At 36.6% G+C, this 16,393-nt stretch overlaps 1 protein-coding gene across 1 annotated transcript; it reads right to left on the bottom strand.

Moving 5' to 3' along the window:
• Positions 1-11,215: 11,215 nt before the first annotated feature.
• On the bottom strand, positions 11,216-11,590 carry LOC113938462 (60S ribosomal protein L31-like). The gene has a single exon (XM_035729022.1). It carries the CDS (start codon positions 11,588-11,590, stop codon positions 11,216-11,218), a length of 375 nt encoding a protein of 124 aa, XP_035584915.1.
• Between the last annotated feature and the right edge of the window lie 4,803 nt (positions 11,591-16,393).

The following is a 16,393-nucleotide window of genomic DNA, read 5'->3' as shown; positions in this document are numbered from 1 at the left end:
AAAAGAAGGCGGTAACTTACAAGGGAAAACCCATAAGACTAGCAGAGGATTTTTTAGCAAAATCTTTTCAAGCCAGGAGTGGCATGATGTATTCAAAGTACTGAATGGGAAAAATCTGCAGCCAAGAATATCCGATCCAGCAAGGCTATCATTCGGAAGAGAAGGAGGGATAAAGGCTTTCCCCAACAAACAAAAACTGAGGGAGTTTATGACCACTAAACCAGCCCTGCAAGAAATATTAAAGGGGATTCTGAGTGGAAAGGAGAAACCAAAAACCAAAAGTGGCAGTATAAAGGTAGGAAACACAAAAGCAATAAAAATGAATGTTTCTGTAAAAAAAAAAAAATCAGTCAAGGAACTCACAAAATAAAAGGATGTAAAATATAGAAACATATATCTAAGACATGAGGAGGAGAGGAGTAAAATTGGGTTCAAACCTAAATGACCATCAACTTAATATAGACTGCTATATGCAGAAGAGGTTATATACAAACCTAATGGTAACCATATGTAAAAAACCACTAATAAATATGCAAAGAATAAAGAGGAAGAAATCCAAATATAATGTCTAAGGAAAATCAGCAAACCATGAAAGGAGGACAAGAAAGGATCAGAGAAAATCTTCAGAAAAAAAACACAAAACAAATAATAAAATGACAATAACTACAAATCTATCAACAATTACTTTGAATGTAAACAGACTAAATGCTCCAATCAAAAGACATAAGGTGACAGAATAGATTAAAAAAAAAAAAACAAGACCTATCTATATGCTGCCAGAAGAGACTCATTTTATTTATTTTTTTTATTTATTTGAGAAAGAGAGAGCATGAGTGGGTGTGGAGGGACAGAGGGAGGAGAAGCAGGCTCCCCACCAAGCAGGGAGCCTGACATGGGGCTTACCCTGGGATCATGACTTGAGCTAAAGGCAGACACTTAACTGACGGAGCCACCCAGGTGCCCCAAGGGGCTCATTTTAGACCTAAAGACACCTGCAGAGTGAAAGTGAGGGGATGGAGAAACATTTATCATGCAAATGGATGTCAAAAGAAAGCTAGAGTAACAATATTTATATCAAAGAAAATAGACTTTTTAAAAAAAAAGACTGTAACAAGGGACAAAGAAGGACACTATATAATAATAAAGGGGACAATCCAACAAGAAGATTTATAAATATTTATGCACCCAATGTGGGAGCACTGACATACATAAAAGAGTTAATAACAAACATAAAGGAACTAATAGATAATAATGCAATAACAGTAGGGAACTTTCACACCCCACTTACATCAATGGACAGATAATCTAAACAGAAAATCAGCAAGGAAACAAGGCTTTGAATGACACACTGGAACATTCCATCTTTTTTTTTTTAAGATTTTATTTATTTATTTGAGAGAGAGAATGAGATAGAGAGCATGAGAGGGGGGAGGGTCAGAGGGAGAACCAGAGTCTCCGCCGAGCAGGGAGCCCGATGTGGGACTCGATCCTGGGACTCCAGGATCATGACCTGAGCTGAAGGCAGTCACTTAACCAACTGAGCCACCCAGGCGCCCTGGAACATTCCATCTTAAAACAGCAGGATACACATTCTTCTCAAGTGCACATGGAACAGACTTCATAATAGATCACATGTTAGCCCACAAAACAAGCTTCAACAAATTCAAGAAAATTAAAGTCATATCATCTATATTTTCTGACCACAACACTATGAAATTAGAAGTCAACCACAAGAAAAAAATCTGAAAAGGCCACAAATACACGGAGGTTATATAACATGCTACTAAACAATGAATGGATCAGTAAGGAAACAAAAGAAGAAATAAAAAAGTACAAGGTAACAAATGAAAAAGAAAACACAATAGTCCAGAACCTTTCGGATGCAGCAAAACTAGTTCTAAGAAGGCAGTTTCATAGCAATTATGTCCCAGCAATTCCACTCGTAGGTATATACTCAAAGGAATTGAGAACATATATTCACAATATTTTCCAGACTAGATCACATGTTAGGCCACAAAATGATTGACAAATTCAAGACTGAAATCATATGCATCTTTTCCAACCACAGTGGTATGAAAATAGAAATCGATCTCAAGAGAAAAATCTGCAAAGAACACAAATACATGGAGATGAAATAACATGTTACTAAACAATAAATGGGTCAACCAAGAAATCAAAGGGGAAATAAAAAAAAATACATGAGACAAATGAAAATGAAGACACAATGGTCCAAAATCTTTGGGATGCAGCAAAAGCTATTCTAAGAGGGAAGATTACAGCAATACAGGTCTACCTCAAGAAGCAAGAAAAGTCTCAAATAAACAATCTAACCTTACACCCAAAGGGACTAAAAAGGAACAACAAACAAAACCTAAAACCCACAGAATGAAGGAAATAATAAAGATTAGAGCAGAAATAAATGATATAGAAACTTAAAAAAACAATAGAACAGATCAATGAAACCAGGAGCTGGTTCTTTGGAAAAAAAAATCAATAAAATTGATAAACCTCTAGCCAGACTTATCAAGAAAAAAAGAGAAAGGACTCAAATAAATAAAATCACAAATGAAAGAGGAGAAATAACAACCAACACCACAGAAACACAAGTAATTATAAAAGAATATTATGAAAACCTATATGCCAATGAATTGGACAATCTAGAAGAAATGGGTAAGTTCCTAGAAACACATAATCTATCAAAACTGAAGCAGAAAGAAATAGAAAATTTGAACAGACAAATTACCAGCAAAGAAATTGCATCAGTAACAAAAAACTCCCAATAAACAAGAGTCCAGGACCAGATGGCTTCATAAGCAAATTCTACAAAACATTTAAAAAAGAATTAACAACTATTCTTCTCAAATTATTCCAAAAAATAGAAAAGGAAGGAAACTTCCAAATTCATTCTATGAGGCCAGCATGACCTGATATCACAACCAGATAAAGACACCGTAAAAAAGGAGAACTACAGGTCAATATCTCTAATGAACATAGATGCAAAAATCCTTGACAAAATACTAGCAAACCAAATCCAACAATACATTAAAAAAATTAGTCACCACACTCAAGTGGAATTTATTCCTGGGCTGCAAGGGTGGTTCAATATTTGCAAATCCATCAGCGTGATACATCACATCAGTAAGAGAAAGGATAAGAACCATATGATTATTTTGGATAGACACAAAAAAGCATTTGACAAAGTACCACATCCATGCATGATAAAAACTCTCAACAAAATAGGTTTAGAGGAAACATACCTCACCATATGAAAGGTCGTATATGAAAAACCCACAGTGAACATCATCCTTAATGGGGAAAAACTGAGAGTTTTTCCCCTAAGGTCTAGAACAAGACAAGGATGTTCATTCTCACCATTTTTATTCAAGATAGTACTGGAAGTCTTAGCCACAGCAATCAGAAAACAAGAAGAAAAAATAGGCATCCAAATCAGTAAAGAAGAAGTAAAACTTTCACTATTTGTAAATGACATGATACTATATATAGAAAACCCAAAAGACTCCCCCAAAACACTGCTAGAACTGATAAACAAATGCAGTAAAGTCGCAGATTACAAAATCAGTGTACAGAAATCTGTTGCATTTCTATACACCAATAATGAAGCAGCAGAAAGAGAAATTAAGAAAACAATCACATTTACAATTGTACCAAAAATAAGATACCTAGGAATCAACCTAACCAAAGAGGTGAAAGACCTGTACTCTGAAAATTATAGAACACTGATGAAAGAAATTGAAGATGACACAAAGAAATGGAAAAAATTCCATGCTTGGGGCACCTGGGTGGCTCGGTCAGTTAAGCATCTACCTTCAGCTCAGGTCATGATCTCAGGGTCCTAGGATTAAGCCCTGTGTCAGGTTCCCTGCTCAATGGGAAGTCTGTTTTTCCTTCTCCCTCTGTCTCTCTCCCCCTCTCCCTGCTTGTGCTCTCTGCTCTCTCTCTCTCTCTCTCAAATAAATAAATAAAATCTTAAAAAAAAAAAAGAATTCCATGCTCATGGATTGGGAGAACAAATATTGTTAAAATATCTATACTACTCAAAGCAATCTACATATTTAATGCAATCCCTATCAAAATATCAACAACATTCTTCACAGAACTAGAACAAACAGTTCTAAAATTTGTATAGAACCACAGAAGACCCTGATCAACCAAAACAACTTGAAAAAGAGAAGCAAAGCTGAAGGTATCACAATTCCAGACTTCAAATTATATCACAAAGCTGTAGTAATCAAAACAGTATTGTCCTGGTGCAAAAACAAACATGTAGATCAATAGAACAGAATAGAAAACCCAGAAATAAACCCACAACTATATGATCAATTAATCTTTGACAAAGCAGGAAAGAATATCCAATGGGAAAAAGAATATCTTTTCAACAAATGGTATTGGGAAAACTGGACAGCAACATGCAAAAGAATGAAACTGGACCACTTTATTACACCATATGCAAAAATAAATTCAAAATGGATGAAAAACCTAAATGTGAGACATGAAACCATAAAAATCTTGGGGAAGAACACAGGCAGTAACCTCTTTGACATCAGTTGTGGCATATTTTTTCTAGATATGTCTCCTGAGGCAAGGTAATAAAAGTAAAAATAAACCATTGGGACTTCATCAAAATAAAAAGCTTCTGCACTTTGAAGGAAACAGTCAAGAAAACTAAAAAGCAACCTAGGGAGTGGGAGAAGACAAATGACATATCCAATGACATATCTTTAGGATCCAAAATCCATAAAGAATTTATAAAACTCAACACCCCAAAAAACAAATAATCCAATTAAAAAATAGGCAGAAGACATGAACAGACATTTCCTCTAAGAAGACATCCAGATGGCTAACACACACATGAAAAGATGTTCAACATCACTCACCATCAGGGAAATGCAAAACAAAACTACAATGAGCTATCACCTCACACCTGTCAGAATGGCTAAAATCAACAACACAAGAAACAACAGGTGTTGGTGAGGATGTAGAGAAAAGGAATCCTTGTGCACTGTTGGTGGGAATGCAAACTGGTGCAGCCAACTGTGGAAAACAGTATGGAGGCTCCTCAAAATTTAAATATAGATCTACCCTATGATCCAGCAATCGCACCCCTGTCTATCTACCCAAAGAATACAAAAACACTAATTCAAAGGGATACATGCACTCTGATGTTTACAGCAATATTATTTATAATAGCCAAGATATAGAAGCAACCCAAGTGCCCATTGATTGATGAATTGATAAATGGATAAAGAAAATGTGGTGTGTGTGTGGGTGTGTATATATATATACGTATATATATAATATTCTAATTCATATATACATTCATCACATATACATAATATATAAATATATATAAATTAGAATATTATATATATGTAATGGAATATTATTCAGCCATAAAAAGAATGAAATCTTGCCATTTACAATGACATGAATGGAGCTAAAGAGTATAACAGTAATTGAAATAAGTCAGAGAAAGACAAACACCATATGACTTCACTCATATGTAGAGTTTAAGAAACAAAACAAACAAGACAAGGGGAAGAGAGCCAGAGAGAGACAAACCAAAAAAACAGACTCTTAACTATAGAGAACAAACTGAGGGTTGCCAGAGCAGAGATGGGTGGGGCCATGGGTTAAATAGGTGATAGGGATTAAGGAGTGCATTTGTAATGAGCATTGGGTTTTGTATTGAAGTGTTAAATCACTATATTGTATACCTGAAACTAATATAACATTGTATGTTAACTAACTGGAATTAAAATAAAAACTTTAAAAAAAAAAGAAAGCACAAATGAAGAGCGTTCCTCCAGGGGGCCCCTGAGACACCATTAGTGAGGCCACTCCCAAAGCCAAGCTCACTAAGGCTAAAGTTTTCTATGGCGTCTCTGGCAAATGCGCTCAGCCAACTTAAGGCACTCCTTTAGTCCACTTTCCCAAAAGTCACAATAAAATATATGCTCCAAGGCAGACTGACTGAAGATGGGTATGAGGGCTTCTACTGGGGTGCTGGAATTGTTCTAAAATTGGATTCTGGTGGTGATTGCACAACTCTATACACTTACTAAAAGTTATTGAATTATACCATTCCTGTGAGAATTCCTGTACACTCAGATCCTAGCTCCATATTGCATTTATGTTCTTGCTTTTAAATCAGTTTTACTGAGGTATAATTTACATATAAATAAATGTATAGTTTGATGAGTTTTGACAAATGTATATATCTGTGTAACCACTGCCAGTCATGATACAGAACATTGCCATTCTCACAAAACGTCCCCCCGCACCCAACCTCTTTGTACTCAGTTCTTTCCCAAACCCTGCCCCAGGCTACCACTGGTCTGCTTTTTGTCACTGTAGATTAGTTTTGAGTCTTCTACAATTTCATATAAATGTACTCTTTTGTGTCTGGCTTCTTTTGCTCGACATAATGTTTTTGAGATTCATCTTATGCCCCTCTTTAAAAATAAAACAAAGCAAACTTGTGTTGGTGGTTTCTCCAAAGTGAGAAAGCCATTTCTATGACAAGAACAAGTTCTCTGAACCAGAAACAGATTTTCTTCATTAGTCTAAGTCCCTGCCTGATAATATTTTTCTCAGCAATGAGTTTAGAAGAGGAAATTTTACTTCTAATGTAGAATGAATCTTTATGTTATCTCTGCTAATTTTTTTTAATTTTTTTATAAAGATTTTATTTATTTATTTGACAGAGAGACAGCGAGAGGGGGAACACAAGCAGGGGGAGTGGGAGAGAGAGAAGCAGGTCTCCCGCCGAGCAAGGAGCCTGATGCAGGGCTCGATCCCAGGACCCTGGGATCATGACCCGAACCAAAAGCAGACGCTTAACGACTGAGTCACCCAGGCACCTCTCTACTAAATTTTTTAAAAAGATAATAAAAGGGTTAGGTTGGAGTTAAAGAAATGCTAAGACAAAAATATTTTAAATGAAAACACTCAAAGATGTCACATATTTAAATTTTCTAAGCCACATGACTAATTCCTTAGGAAAGTCAGAATATTTAATCTTAAGACATGTAGTAGACACTCAAGAAATTATTGAAAAATTGAATGAATTTGAAAGTACCTATTATACTCACAGAACAGACATTATCTCTCCAACCTTGCCCAAATTGCTATATGAAGCAGTCAGTGTGAAATCTGCCTTTAGTCATGGGCAAGTTTCGCTCACAAGATAGCAAGCAGTCATTTGGAAAGTGTGGAGTGACTTTTTAAAATAGCTAAACCAAATGGAACAAAATGTGGGTGTTTGCTAACAAAGAAGTGTGCTAAGTCAAAAGTAGGGTCTGAGAGCCATTATTGAAGCCAAACAGGAGACCCCAAATGGTTTACGCCACTTGAGCAAGAAGCTGAGAGCACAAGAATTAGCAGAGGAGGATTCCATGCAGAGCACATAGGCACCAGTCTTTGCCTTCCACCATAGAAAAATAAATTGTTCCATTAATACTTTCCAGGAAGGTTAGATGTTTCTCTGCACCATTCCCTGACAACACAACTCATCTCCAGAAGTTCCTAAGAGCACGCTCCAGGAAATCTGTTTCCATAACTAGCATATACACAAACAACACAAAGTGTCTACTTGGGCTTCCTTTTTCCTGCCATTCTAACTAATTATATCACTTTTCAAGTATTTCAATTTAGAAGCATACCCGGGAATCAACACACACTAATTTCTTTTCATTCTTGTTTCCTGCTTGTCCCAGATTCCATTAGGGATCATCTTCTTTTTCACAGTTTAACAATTGTCTTTGATTCACTTTATATCACCCAGATCCCACAGCCTCCTATCCCTTTTCCCATGATACCTTGGGGCTACCCACCCCACTGGCTCATCCCATGCCATCCCTAGGCAATCCCTGTTGGCAGCAGAGGAGAAATGTTTTATAACTACATGAGTTTATACATGTGCATTCTACCCAAGGACCCCTTACCCCATCCAGGGCCTCCCCTGTCCCCCCCCAGATGTTATGGATTGAATTGTGTCCTCTCAAAAATATTTGTTGAAGTCTTAACCCCTAGCACTTCAGAATGTGACTTTATTTGGAAATGGTGTCATTGCTGATGTAATTAATTAAGATGAGGTCATACTGAAGTAGCATGGGCTCCTAATCCAATATGACTGGTATCCTTATAAGAAAACAGTCATGAGATACACACAGGCAAAATTCCATGTTATGATGAAGGCAGCCTTCAGGGCTATTCAGCTATAAGCCAAGGAACACTAAAAATTTCCAGCGAACTACCAGAAGGTAGGAAGATATAAGGAAGAACTGACCACTCTACAGGCTTAGAGAGAGTATGGTCTGCTGACACTTTCATTTTGGACGTCTAGCCTCTAGAACAGTGAGACAATAAATTTCTGTTCTCTTAAGCTATTCAGTCCGTGGTACTCTGTTAGGACAGCCCTAGGAAACTAACACAATGGAGAATCCTCATTTGCATTTGGCTATCATCTGCTCCAAGAAGCTAGTCAGGGTTAGAAGTCACTCCTCCAAAGCCCGATTTTATCATCTATTTAACTCCCTGGTAAAATAAAATGTCTTAAATATTCATACATTCATTCATTCATTCATTCATTCATCCATCCATTCTGCTTTCCTGGTGTTTCTCCCAAGCAAATAATCAGGGATATGATAAGGTAGGGGAAAGAAAAAAAAAAAACCTTAAATACTCTTCCTGTTTTTTGGATTTCAAAGCTTGGGTCCCTGGGGGTATGTGGAGGACTGAAGCATAAATACTATGTTTAGGAGAATTGAGGTTTGAAGAATAAGGCTCACTCCCATCCCTGCCAGGTTAGAAAATCCACCCCTCCACCCCTTGGTGTGGAGGAAGAAGGATGGAGAGGTGATGAGATGAGAGCAGAGGATTGGAGGGATTCAAAGAGAGAGTCTATAACTGGCTTACTAGAGGAGTCCTGGATAATAATGGGGGCAAGGGTAAGCGGTAAAGGAGATCCTGAACAGTTAGAAGCAGTTCATAAGCATTTAATCCTTACAAATCCCCATGAGGTAAGTATTATTATTTTTTGTAAAGGAACAGAGGCTTAGAGAGCGTAGATAACTTGCATGAAGAGTGAGCCTGCTTCCTTCTAGTCCCAGCCTCCCACACTGAATCAGAACAGGTCTGTGGAACCAAGAGAATATGACAGAAATGCTGGCATATCACTTCCAAGTCTAGGTCATAAAAGATGTATGGCTTCTGACTTTTCTCTCCTGGATTGCTTGCTCTTGGAGAAGTTAGCTGCCATGTCATGAGGACATCCAAGATGAACAATCCCATAACAAGGAATTCCTGCCAATAGCCATGTGGATGTAATATCTTAGAGGTGAATCCTTCAGCCCCAGTCAAACCTTTAGATGACTGCAGCTCTAACTGAATCTTGACTGCAAGTATGTGAGAGATTCTGAGCCAGAAACACCCATTTAAGTCACTCCCAAATTCCCACTTCACTGAAAGTGTGGAATAAGAAATACTTACTGCTTTTAGTCACTTTGGAATTATTGGTTATGTAGTAATAGATAACTAACATAGCAGGATTCAAACAGAAAATTGTCTGGCCCTGAGCCATGCCATCAATCCCTTCATAGGCCCTTCTGTCTTCTATCCTTTCTCTAATCAACAATAAAAGGAAAATACATTAACAATTTGCATTAAAAATGCAAATGTCCTTAAATGCTCCGGCAGAAGTTTAAAGAAGAGAAAGGAAAGATTCTGATAGCCACAGAAGGCAAGCATGGCAGGAATGGAAGCACAATTAGGGCATAAAAGCATTCAACCCACAAAGTCATTGACTGCAAACTCTGGGTCAGGAATGGGCTTGACCTTGATGAGATACAAAACACAAAAAGGCCCAGTGCCTGGCCTCAGCGAGCCTACAGACTAGCTTGAGGAGTCTGGTGTGACTAATGGTTAAGTAAGTAGAAGCTGGAGAGGCAGGAAAGGAGACTGAGGGAGGTACACCTGGGAGGAATATCCAGAAAATGTACATTCACCATTCCAATGGGATACCTTTGGTCCAAAAGTGTCAAGCTGTCAACCTTTTCAAGCAGTGGGGACTTGAACTTGGATACATGTGGACAGCACTCCAAGATGTGTCCAATGCTGGGGCACAATGGTACCCAAGTCACCTTAAAGTGCCCATATTCAAACAACACAGAGTAAATATCCTCTGAGCTCTTCTGCATGCAAGGCACTGTGCTTAGCATTGCAAGATCCACTCTCAAGGAGTCAAGAGTATAAGAGAAGCACTCAGAGAATTAAAATCCAAGAAAAATATTCAGTGTCCATGAAGTAGACGACATAACCCAAAGGCTAAATACTAGCCAGTAATGTTCAGTGGGCAGCTGGGGGATGGTGCCCAGGGCAGCAGTGATGGCCACAGGAATGAAAGGCTCTGGAAATTGGGAGCTTATTGACAGGTTTGTCAGTACAATAATATCAAGGGAATTTATACATATTTTCAGCCAGGAGCTAGAAAAAACAAGACATAGTTGGGGACAGAATCTGAAAGTTCCAGCAATAAAACAAGAAATATATAAGAACAAAGTTGAGAATCCCATTGAGCATGGAAATTTTGCTTAGACACAAGGAACCAGGGAAGCAGGAGTTTGAGGGCTGGTTTTAGAGACAATTTCCCAAAGGCAGAGGGATGAGTGAAGGTATCAGAGTAATAGCTCTTGCCTCCCTGGGGAGTAATACCTGGTCTGAAAAGATTTTGAAAAATGCAGTCCAAGAGGAAAGCAAGTTCATATCTGGTTGGAGAATCAGGAAAGGCCTGTTGGGGTTTTGAAGGATAAGCAGGATTTTTATCAGCAAAGTTGATTATCTAGGAAAAGAAGAATTACAAATTGAGGAATCATGAGTAAGGCATAGACATGGGAAAGTACAAGGCATGCCTGATACACCAGTCATTCGCAGTAGGGAAGGAGGGGAGAGAATGCCATCAAATAATAGAATTAAAGGTAACTATTTTCCTTCACAATTGGACTATTTGCTCTTGATTCGTAAATCCATTCTAACATTTCAACCTTTTCAAAAGTTGATGCTGCTCCATGGAAGGAACTCACCTTCCTCCTCAACCTGTTGGATTCTAACCATTATTCAGGTCTAGCTGAAATGACATAAACCATTTTTCCTTTTTTTTTTTTTTTGCTATTTTATACCTTTATTTGACAATCAGCGATTAGTTCTCATCTACATTAACTGTCTGTAGATTTTTGAAAGTGGTGACAGGTACATAGGTAACCAGTGTGTAGAGCTTGTTTGGTGAATCTTCATCCTCATTACGTTTTCTGGACAACCACACACGGATACGGTATGGAACACTCCTTATTCCTTTGGACCAGACAGCTTTGTTGAGCCTGGTGTCAACGCGCACATCTGGAGTTCCCTTCTCCTTCATGGCAAATTTCTGGATCTCTTTGAGTGCCCAAGGGACACGCTTCTTGAAACCCACTCCATGGATGCACTTGTGAATGTTGATGGTGTATTCTCTGGTCACTACCTCGTTGATGGTAGAACAGCCCTTCTTCTCGCCACCCTTCTTCACGGGAGCCATTCTGCCGGGCCCTGGTTGAACCCATTTTTCCATATTTTTACATTTTTACCAGCTGTACCATTGTGATGGGGTTGTCATTGCCTGCAATATGCATGTTTAGCCATGTGTGACAGTTTCTGATGATTTGATTGTCATTTCAATTGAGTTATTTTCATTGGTAGCACCAGGCAAGATTGAATTTAAACTCGAATTCAGTTCTCTATCACCACTTAATATGACTCTTGAAAGATTATATGTGATGCAGAACTGAAACTAAAAATAATGTTGTATGCAAAAGACACCCTTGGGGTGAAACTTCTGGTTTTTAAAATACATTGTGAAGAGTTCAATTTCCCTCTTCTCTGAAAAGTCAAAAAGTAAGAAGGAAAATAAGAAACAGGAACAAAACTCTATCTTAAAAGAAATTAAGTGACACCTATAACCCTGAACCAAAATAGATGAGGAAGGGCTTCCAAATGCGGTGAAGGTCAAGTAGTTACATGGGAAGATAATGAGAGAGGATATCCACAGTTGGAAACATCAGTCAAATACAGGAAAGCCTAGTTCCTCAAAGTAAATGACACACCCTAAGGGACAAAACCAGCAATCTCTTTTTGGAACAATGGGCACAGTGTACAGGTTTGTAGCTGGAGATTCTGTAGAGTGGTTAAATCCAAAGTCTTGACAAACAAGAAAGATGGAACTGAATGATTAAACAGGCGTTGGGGGAAAAGAAGCAAAAATGTTTTCAGAAACAAAGACTAAATAAAATAGATGAAGCACACAAGAAAAGAGACTTAGTTGAAAACACAGTAAGATAAAGGAAGAGAGAATTGAGAAAAGGAAGCAAATCAAATTAAAGTGACAAAAGAATTTTAAATGATTTAGACATCTCTCCAGTTATGATGCAGTCGTTTGTATCAGATCAACCTTCCTTATGAGAACAATTCCCTCACAGAAGAGGGAATTAAGAAACTGGAAAATAGGTGGGTTGGAAATATCCAAATTGAAATCCTGAAACAAAAAACAAAGGATAGCATATACAGAAAACAGCATTAGAGACATCTGGGACATGGTGAAAAAGTCTGATGTACGTAGAATTCAAGTCCCAGAAATAGAGAAGAGAGAGAATGGGACAGCAGAGAATCTGGCTTATAATTTTCTAACCATGATGGTAAACATCAAGTCACAGATTGAAGAATTTTCGCAGGATAAATACAAAGTAAACCACACCTAGGCACATCATCAAAGGCTGAAGACCAAAGGGAAAGGGAAGTCCTTGAAAGCATTTCTTAGTTAGAAAAGGAATAAAACACCTTACATTCAAAGATACAATAACACTTCTAGGATGACTTTCAACAGAAATTAGGGAAGCTCAAAGAAATTCATTTTTATCTTTCAAGTACTGAAACAATATAACTGCCAATCTAGAATTCTCTCTCCAGGGGAAATAGCATTCAAAAATGAAGATGAAATAAAGTCATTTTCAAATCAAAAATAAAAAACTATAATATCCAAAAAACTTAGAGTCTGTATTTACCAGGAGACTACCTAATTGAGAACTAAGAGAAGTTTTTCCGTCTACTTTTTACAAGCCAAATGGAAATTGATCTCAGCCGGAGGTGCAGGAAGGAATGAAGAAAACCAGAAAAGTAAAAATGGGGATAAATCTAAATCAATATTGGGCACCTGGGTGGTTCAGTTGGTTAAGCGACTGCCTTCGGCTCAGGTCATGATCCTGGAGTCCCTGGATCGAGTCCCACATCGGGCTTCCTGCTCAGCAGGGAGTCTGCTTCTCCCTCTGAACATCCTGCCTCTCATGCTCTCTGTCTCTCATTCTTTCTCTCTCAAATAAATAAATAAAATCTTAAAAAAAATCTAAATCAATATTAAGTTGAAAAAACTTTTTTTTTTCTTGAGGAGTTTAAAATATATGTTTAATTAAAATACATGACAACAATAGTACAAAAGTTAAGTAGAAGGTAATAGAATGGAAGTGTCCTAAGGTCCTTGCACTGTCTGAGAAAGTGGTTAAAATATTAATTTAAGAGAGACTCGAAAAAGTCAAAGAAGTATGTTGCAATCTCTAAGGTAAACAAATAATAAAAGATGGTATAACTAAAAATAAAAGGCAGGGCATGGAATGATATAACAAAAACACAACCCAAAAAAAAAAAAAAAGGTTGTTAATCTTGGGAAGCCAAGAAAGGATAAATATAAACAAACGAAAATTTAGAAAAAATAAATAGTAATTCAGTTGATTTAGACCCAAGTACATCAGTAATTACATTAAATGTGAAGGGACTAGGGCGCCTGGGTGGCTCAGTTGGTTAAGCCACTGCCTTCAGCTCAGGTCATGATCCTGGCATCCCGGGATCGAGTCCCACATCGGGCTCCCTGCTCAGCGGGGAGTCTGCTTCTCCCTCTGACCCTCCCCCCTCTCATATGCTCTCTCTCTCTCATTCTCTCTCTCAAATAAATAAATAAAATCTTTAAAAAAATGTGAAGGGACTAAATATTTTCATTAAAAGATAAAAAGACTGCCAGGTTTGATTAAAATGAATCAAATTCTATATTGCTTAAAAGAGACATTTTAAATACAAGGACCCAGAAAGATTAAATTATAAGGATAGAAAAAATATGATACAAACAATAACCAAAAGCAAGCTGTGGTAGCTATCCCAATATCAGAAAAGTAGAGTTTAAGACAAGAAATATTACTACAGTTAAAGAAGAACATTTCATAATAGTAAAAGGATCAATTTAATAGGAAAATGTGATTATTCTAAAAAACCTAGAGGCCAAAGTAGAAATCACAATGGAAAATGTGAAATATTTATTTAAAATTTATTTTAATATATTTAAAACTAAAATTAAATTACAATGAAAATAAACAATGTGACACTCAGCTAAAACTGTGCTTAGAGGGAAATTTATAACTTTAAATCCATATATTATGAGAGAAAAAAAGGCTGAGAGTCAATTATGTAAGCATCCATTTTGTTAAATTAAATAAACAAGGAGGCCTTTAGATGGAGGTGCCTCTAATTCCTTAGCACCCTACTAAAGCAAACCAAAACCTTAAGCCTGGAACAGCCTCAAGGTTGAGAAATAAAAGCCTACAAACAACCAATCACAAACAGCCACTAGGTTTTTCCAAACAAGGCAAATGCTTAAGCTATAGCCAATCAAAATTTCCTTGCCTGGCTTCTGACTCTGTTCTATGAAAGTCTTCCCTAACTCCTGTCAGTGAAGCACTTCTAACCACTTCAAGTGTGGCACAGTCTTATCGCAATCAATTTTTACTCAAACTCTTTAAGATTTTCATATGCCCCAATGTATCTCTTAACAATTTCAAAAAATCTAGGAAAAGTTCATCAAAATAAAAGGGGCAGAAACAAGAAACTAATCAATATACTAAGAATAATTTACAATACAGGAAAAAAATTAAAAGCCTAAAATTAGTTTTTAGACTAATAAAATTAGTAATCTCCTATAAGGACTAATGAGAACAAAATAGAGAAAAAGCATAAAAACACAAACATAAAGATTTTGTAGATGTTAAAAAGATGAGAATATATTTTTTAAAAATAATGAGAATCTATTAAAAATAACTTTACAACAATAAACTTAAACATGTAGATGAAATGGGAAAATTCTTTGAAAAACACAATTTTTCAAAACACAACTGTTTCAAGAAAGAATGGAAAATATAAATACTTCTTTAACAAATATATTTATTAAATAAACTATATTTATTTAAGTATTTACATATTAAAGTATATTAAATATAACTAATACTAACATATTGCTATTAATTATTGAATTGATATTAATTAATATTTAATTTATTAAATAAACTTGGATATGTAATTAAAACTCTTTTTACAAAAATTCTAAGCTCTGATGGCTTTAATGGGAAATTTCTCCAAGCACCAACACAAAAGCTTTTCCAGAGAAAAGACAAGAAGTTAAGAGGCCAGCATAAACTAGATCACAACACGACACTTCAATTAAAAAGTTTACTATAAAAGAATCCATCAGGACAAAATATGTATCTTCTAATTATTTGAAACACGCACATACACACAAAAACACACATAAAAAGTCAGACAAAGTAGTGAAAGATTTTTATAAAGCAATCAAAACAAGAAGCATAGCCTAAAATGATGGAATTGAGACTTAAGATATTCGGTGCATTAAAAAATATAGCACCTGGGTGGCTCAGTCAGTTGAGCGTCCGACTCTTGATTTTGGCTCAGGTAATGATCTCAGGGTGGTGAGATCAAGTCCCTTGTCAGGCTCCACACTGGGCATGGAGTCTCCTCTGCCCCTCCCCATGCCCCCGCTCATGTTTGCATGTGCTCTCTCTCTAAATATATGTCTCTTTCTATATATATATGTGTGTGTATGTATAGATATATAGATTTATATATATATATATAAATAGGCTCCCCTATTAACAGAAAAACAATATCAGATTACAAAAAAACCCATGGTTCTAATGTACAGAAATACACCCACATATAAGAGATACACTTAGAACAAAGTGCTCAGGAAGGTTAAAAATTAGGGGAAAAAATGTGCAAGGGCCACAGGCAAAGGTAAACAAACAAACAAACAAGCAAAAACAAAAGGATAACAATCTTTATAGGAGACAAGTTGAAAATTCAGGACAAAAAGCATTTACAAGGTAGAAAAATGTACTTCATGATAGCAAAATTGTGCAAATTTTCACAAACTGTTGTGAATATCTGTGCCTCAAATAATGTAATATAGTCAACCTTTCAAACCGACTCACTTAGCACAGTCTCAGTCAACTTC

The sequence above is a fragment of the Zalophus californianus genome, chromosome 8 (assembly GCF_009762305.2).
Source record: "Zalophus californianus isolate mZalCal1 chromosome 8, mZalCal1.pri.v2, whole genome shotgun sequence".
NCBI lineage: Eukaryota > Metazoa > Chordata > Mammalia > Carnivora > Otariidae > Zalophus > Zalophus californianus.
Note: the sequence above shows the minus strand (reverse complement) of the source record. Positions and strands in the feature narration are given on the sequence as shown.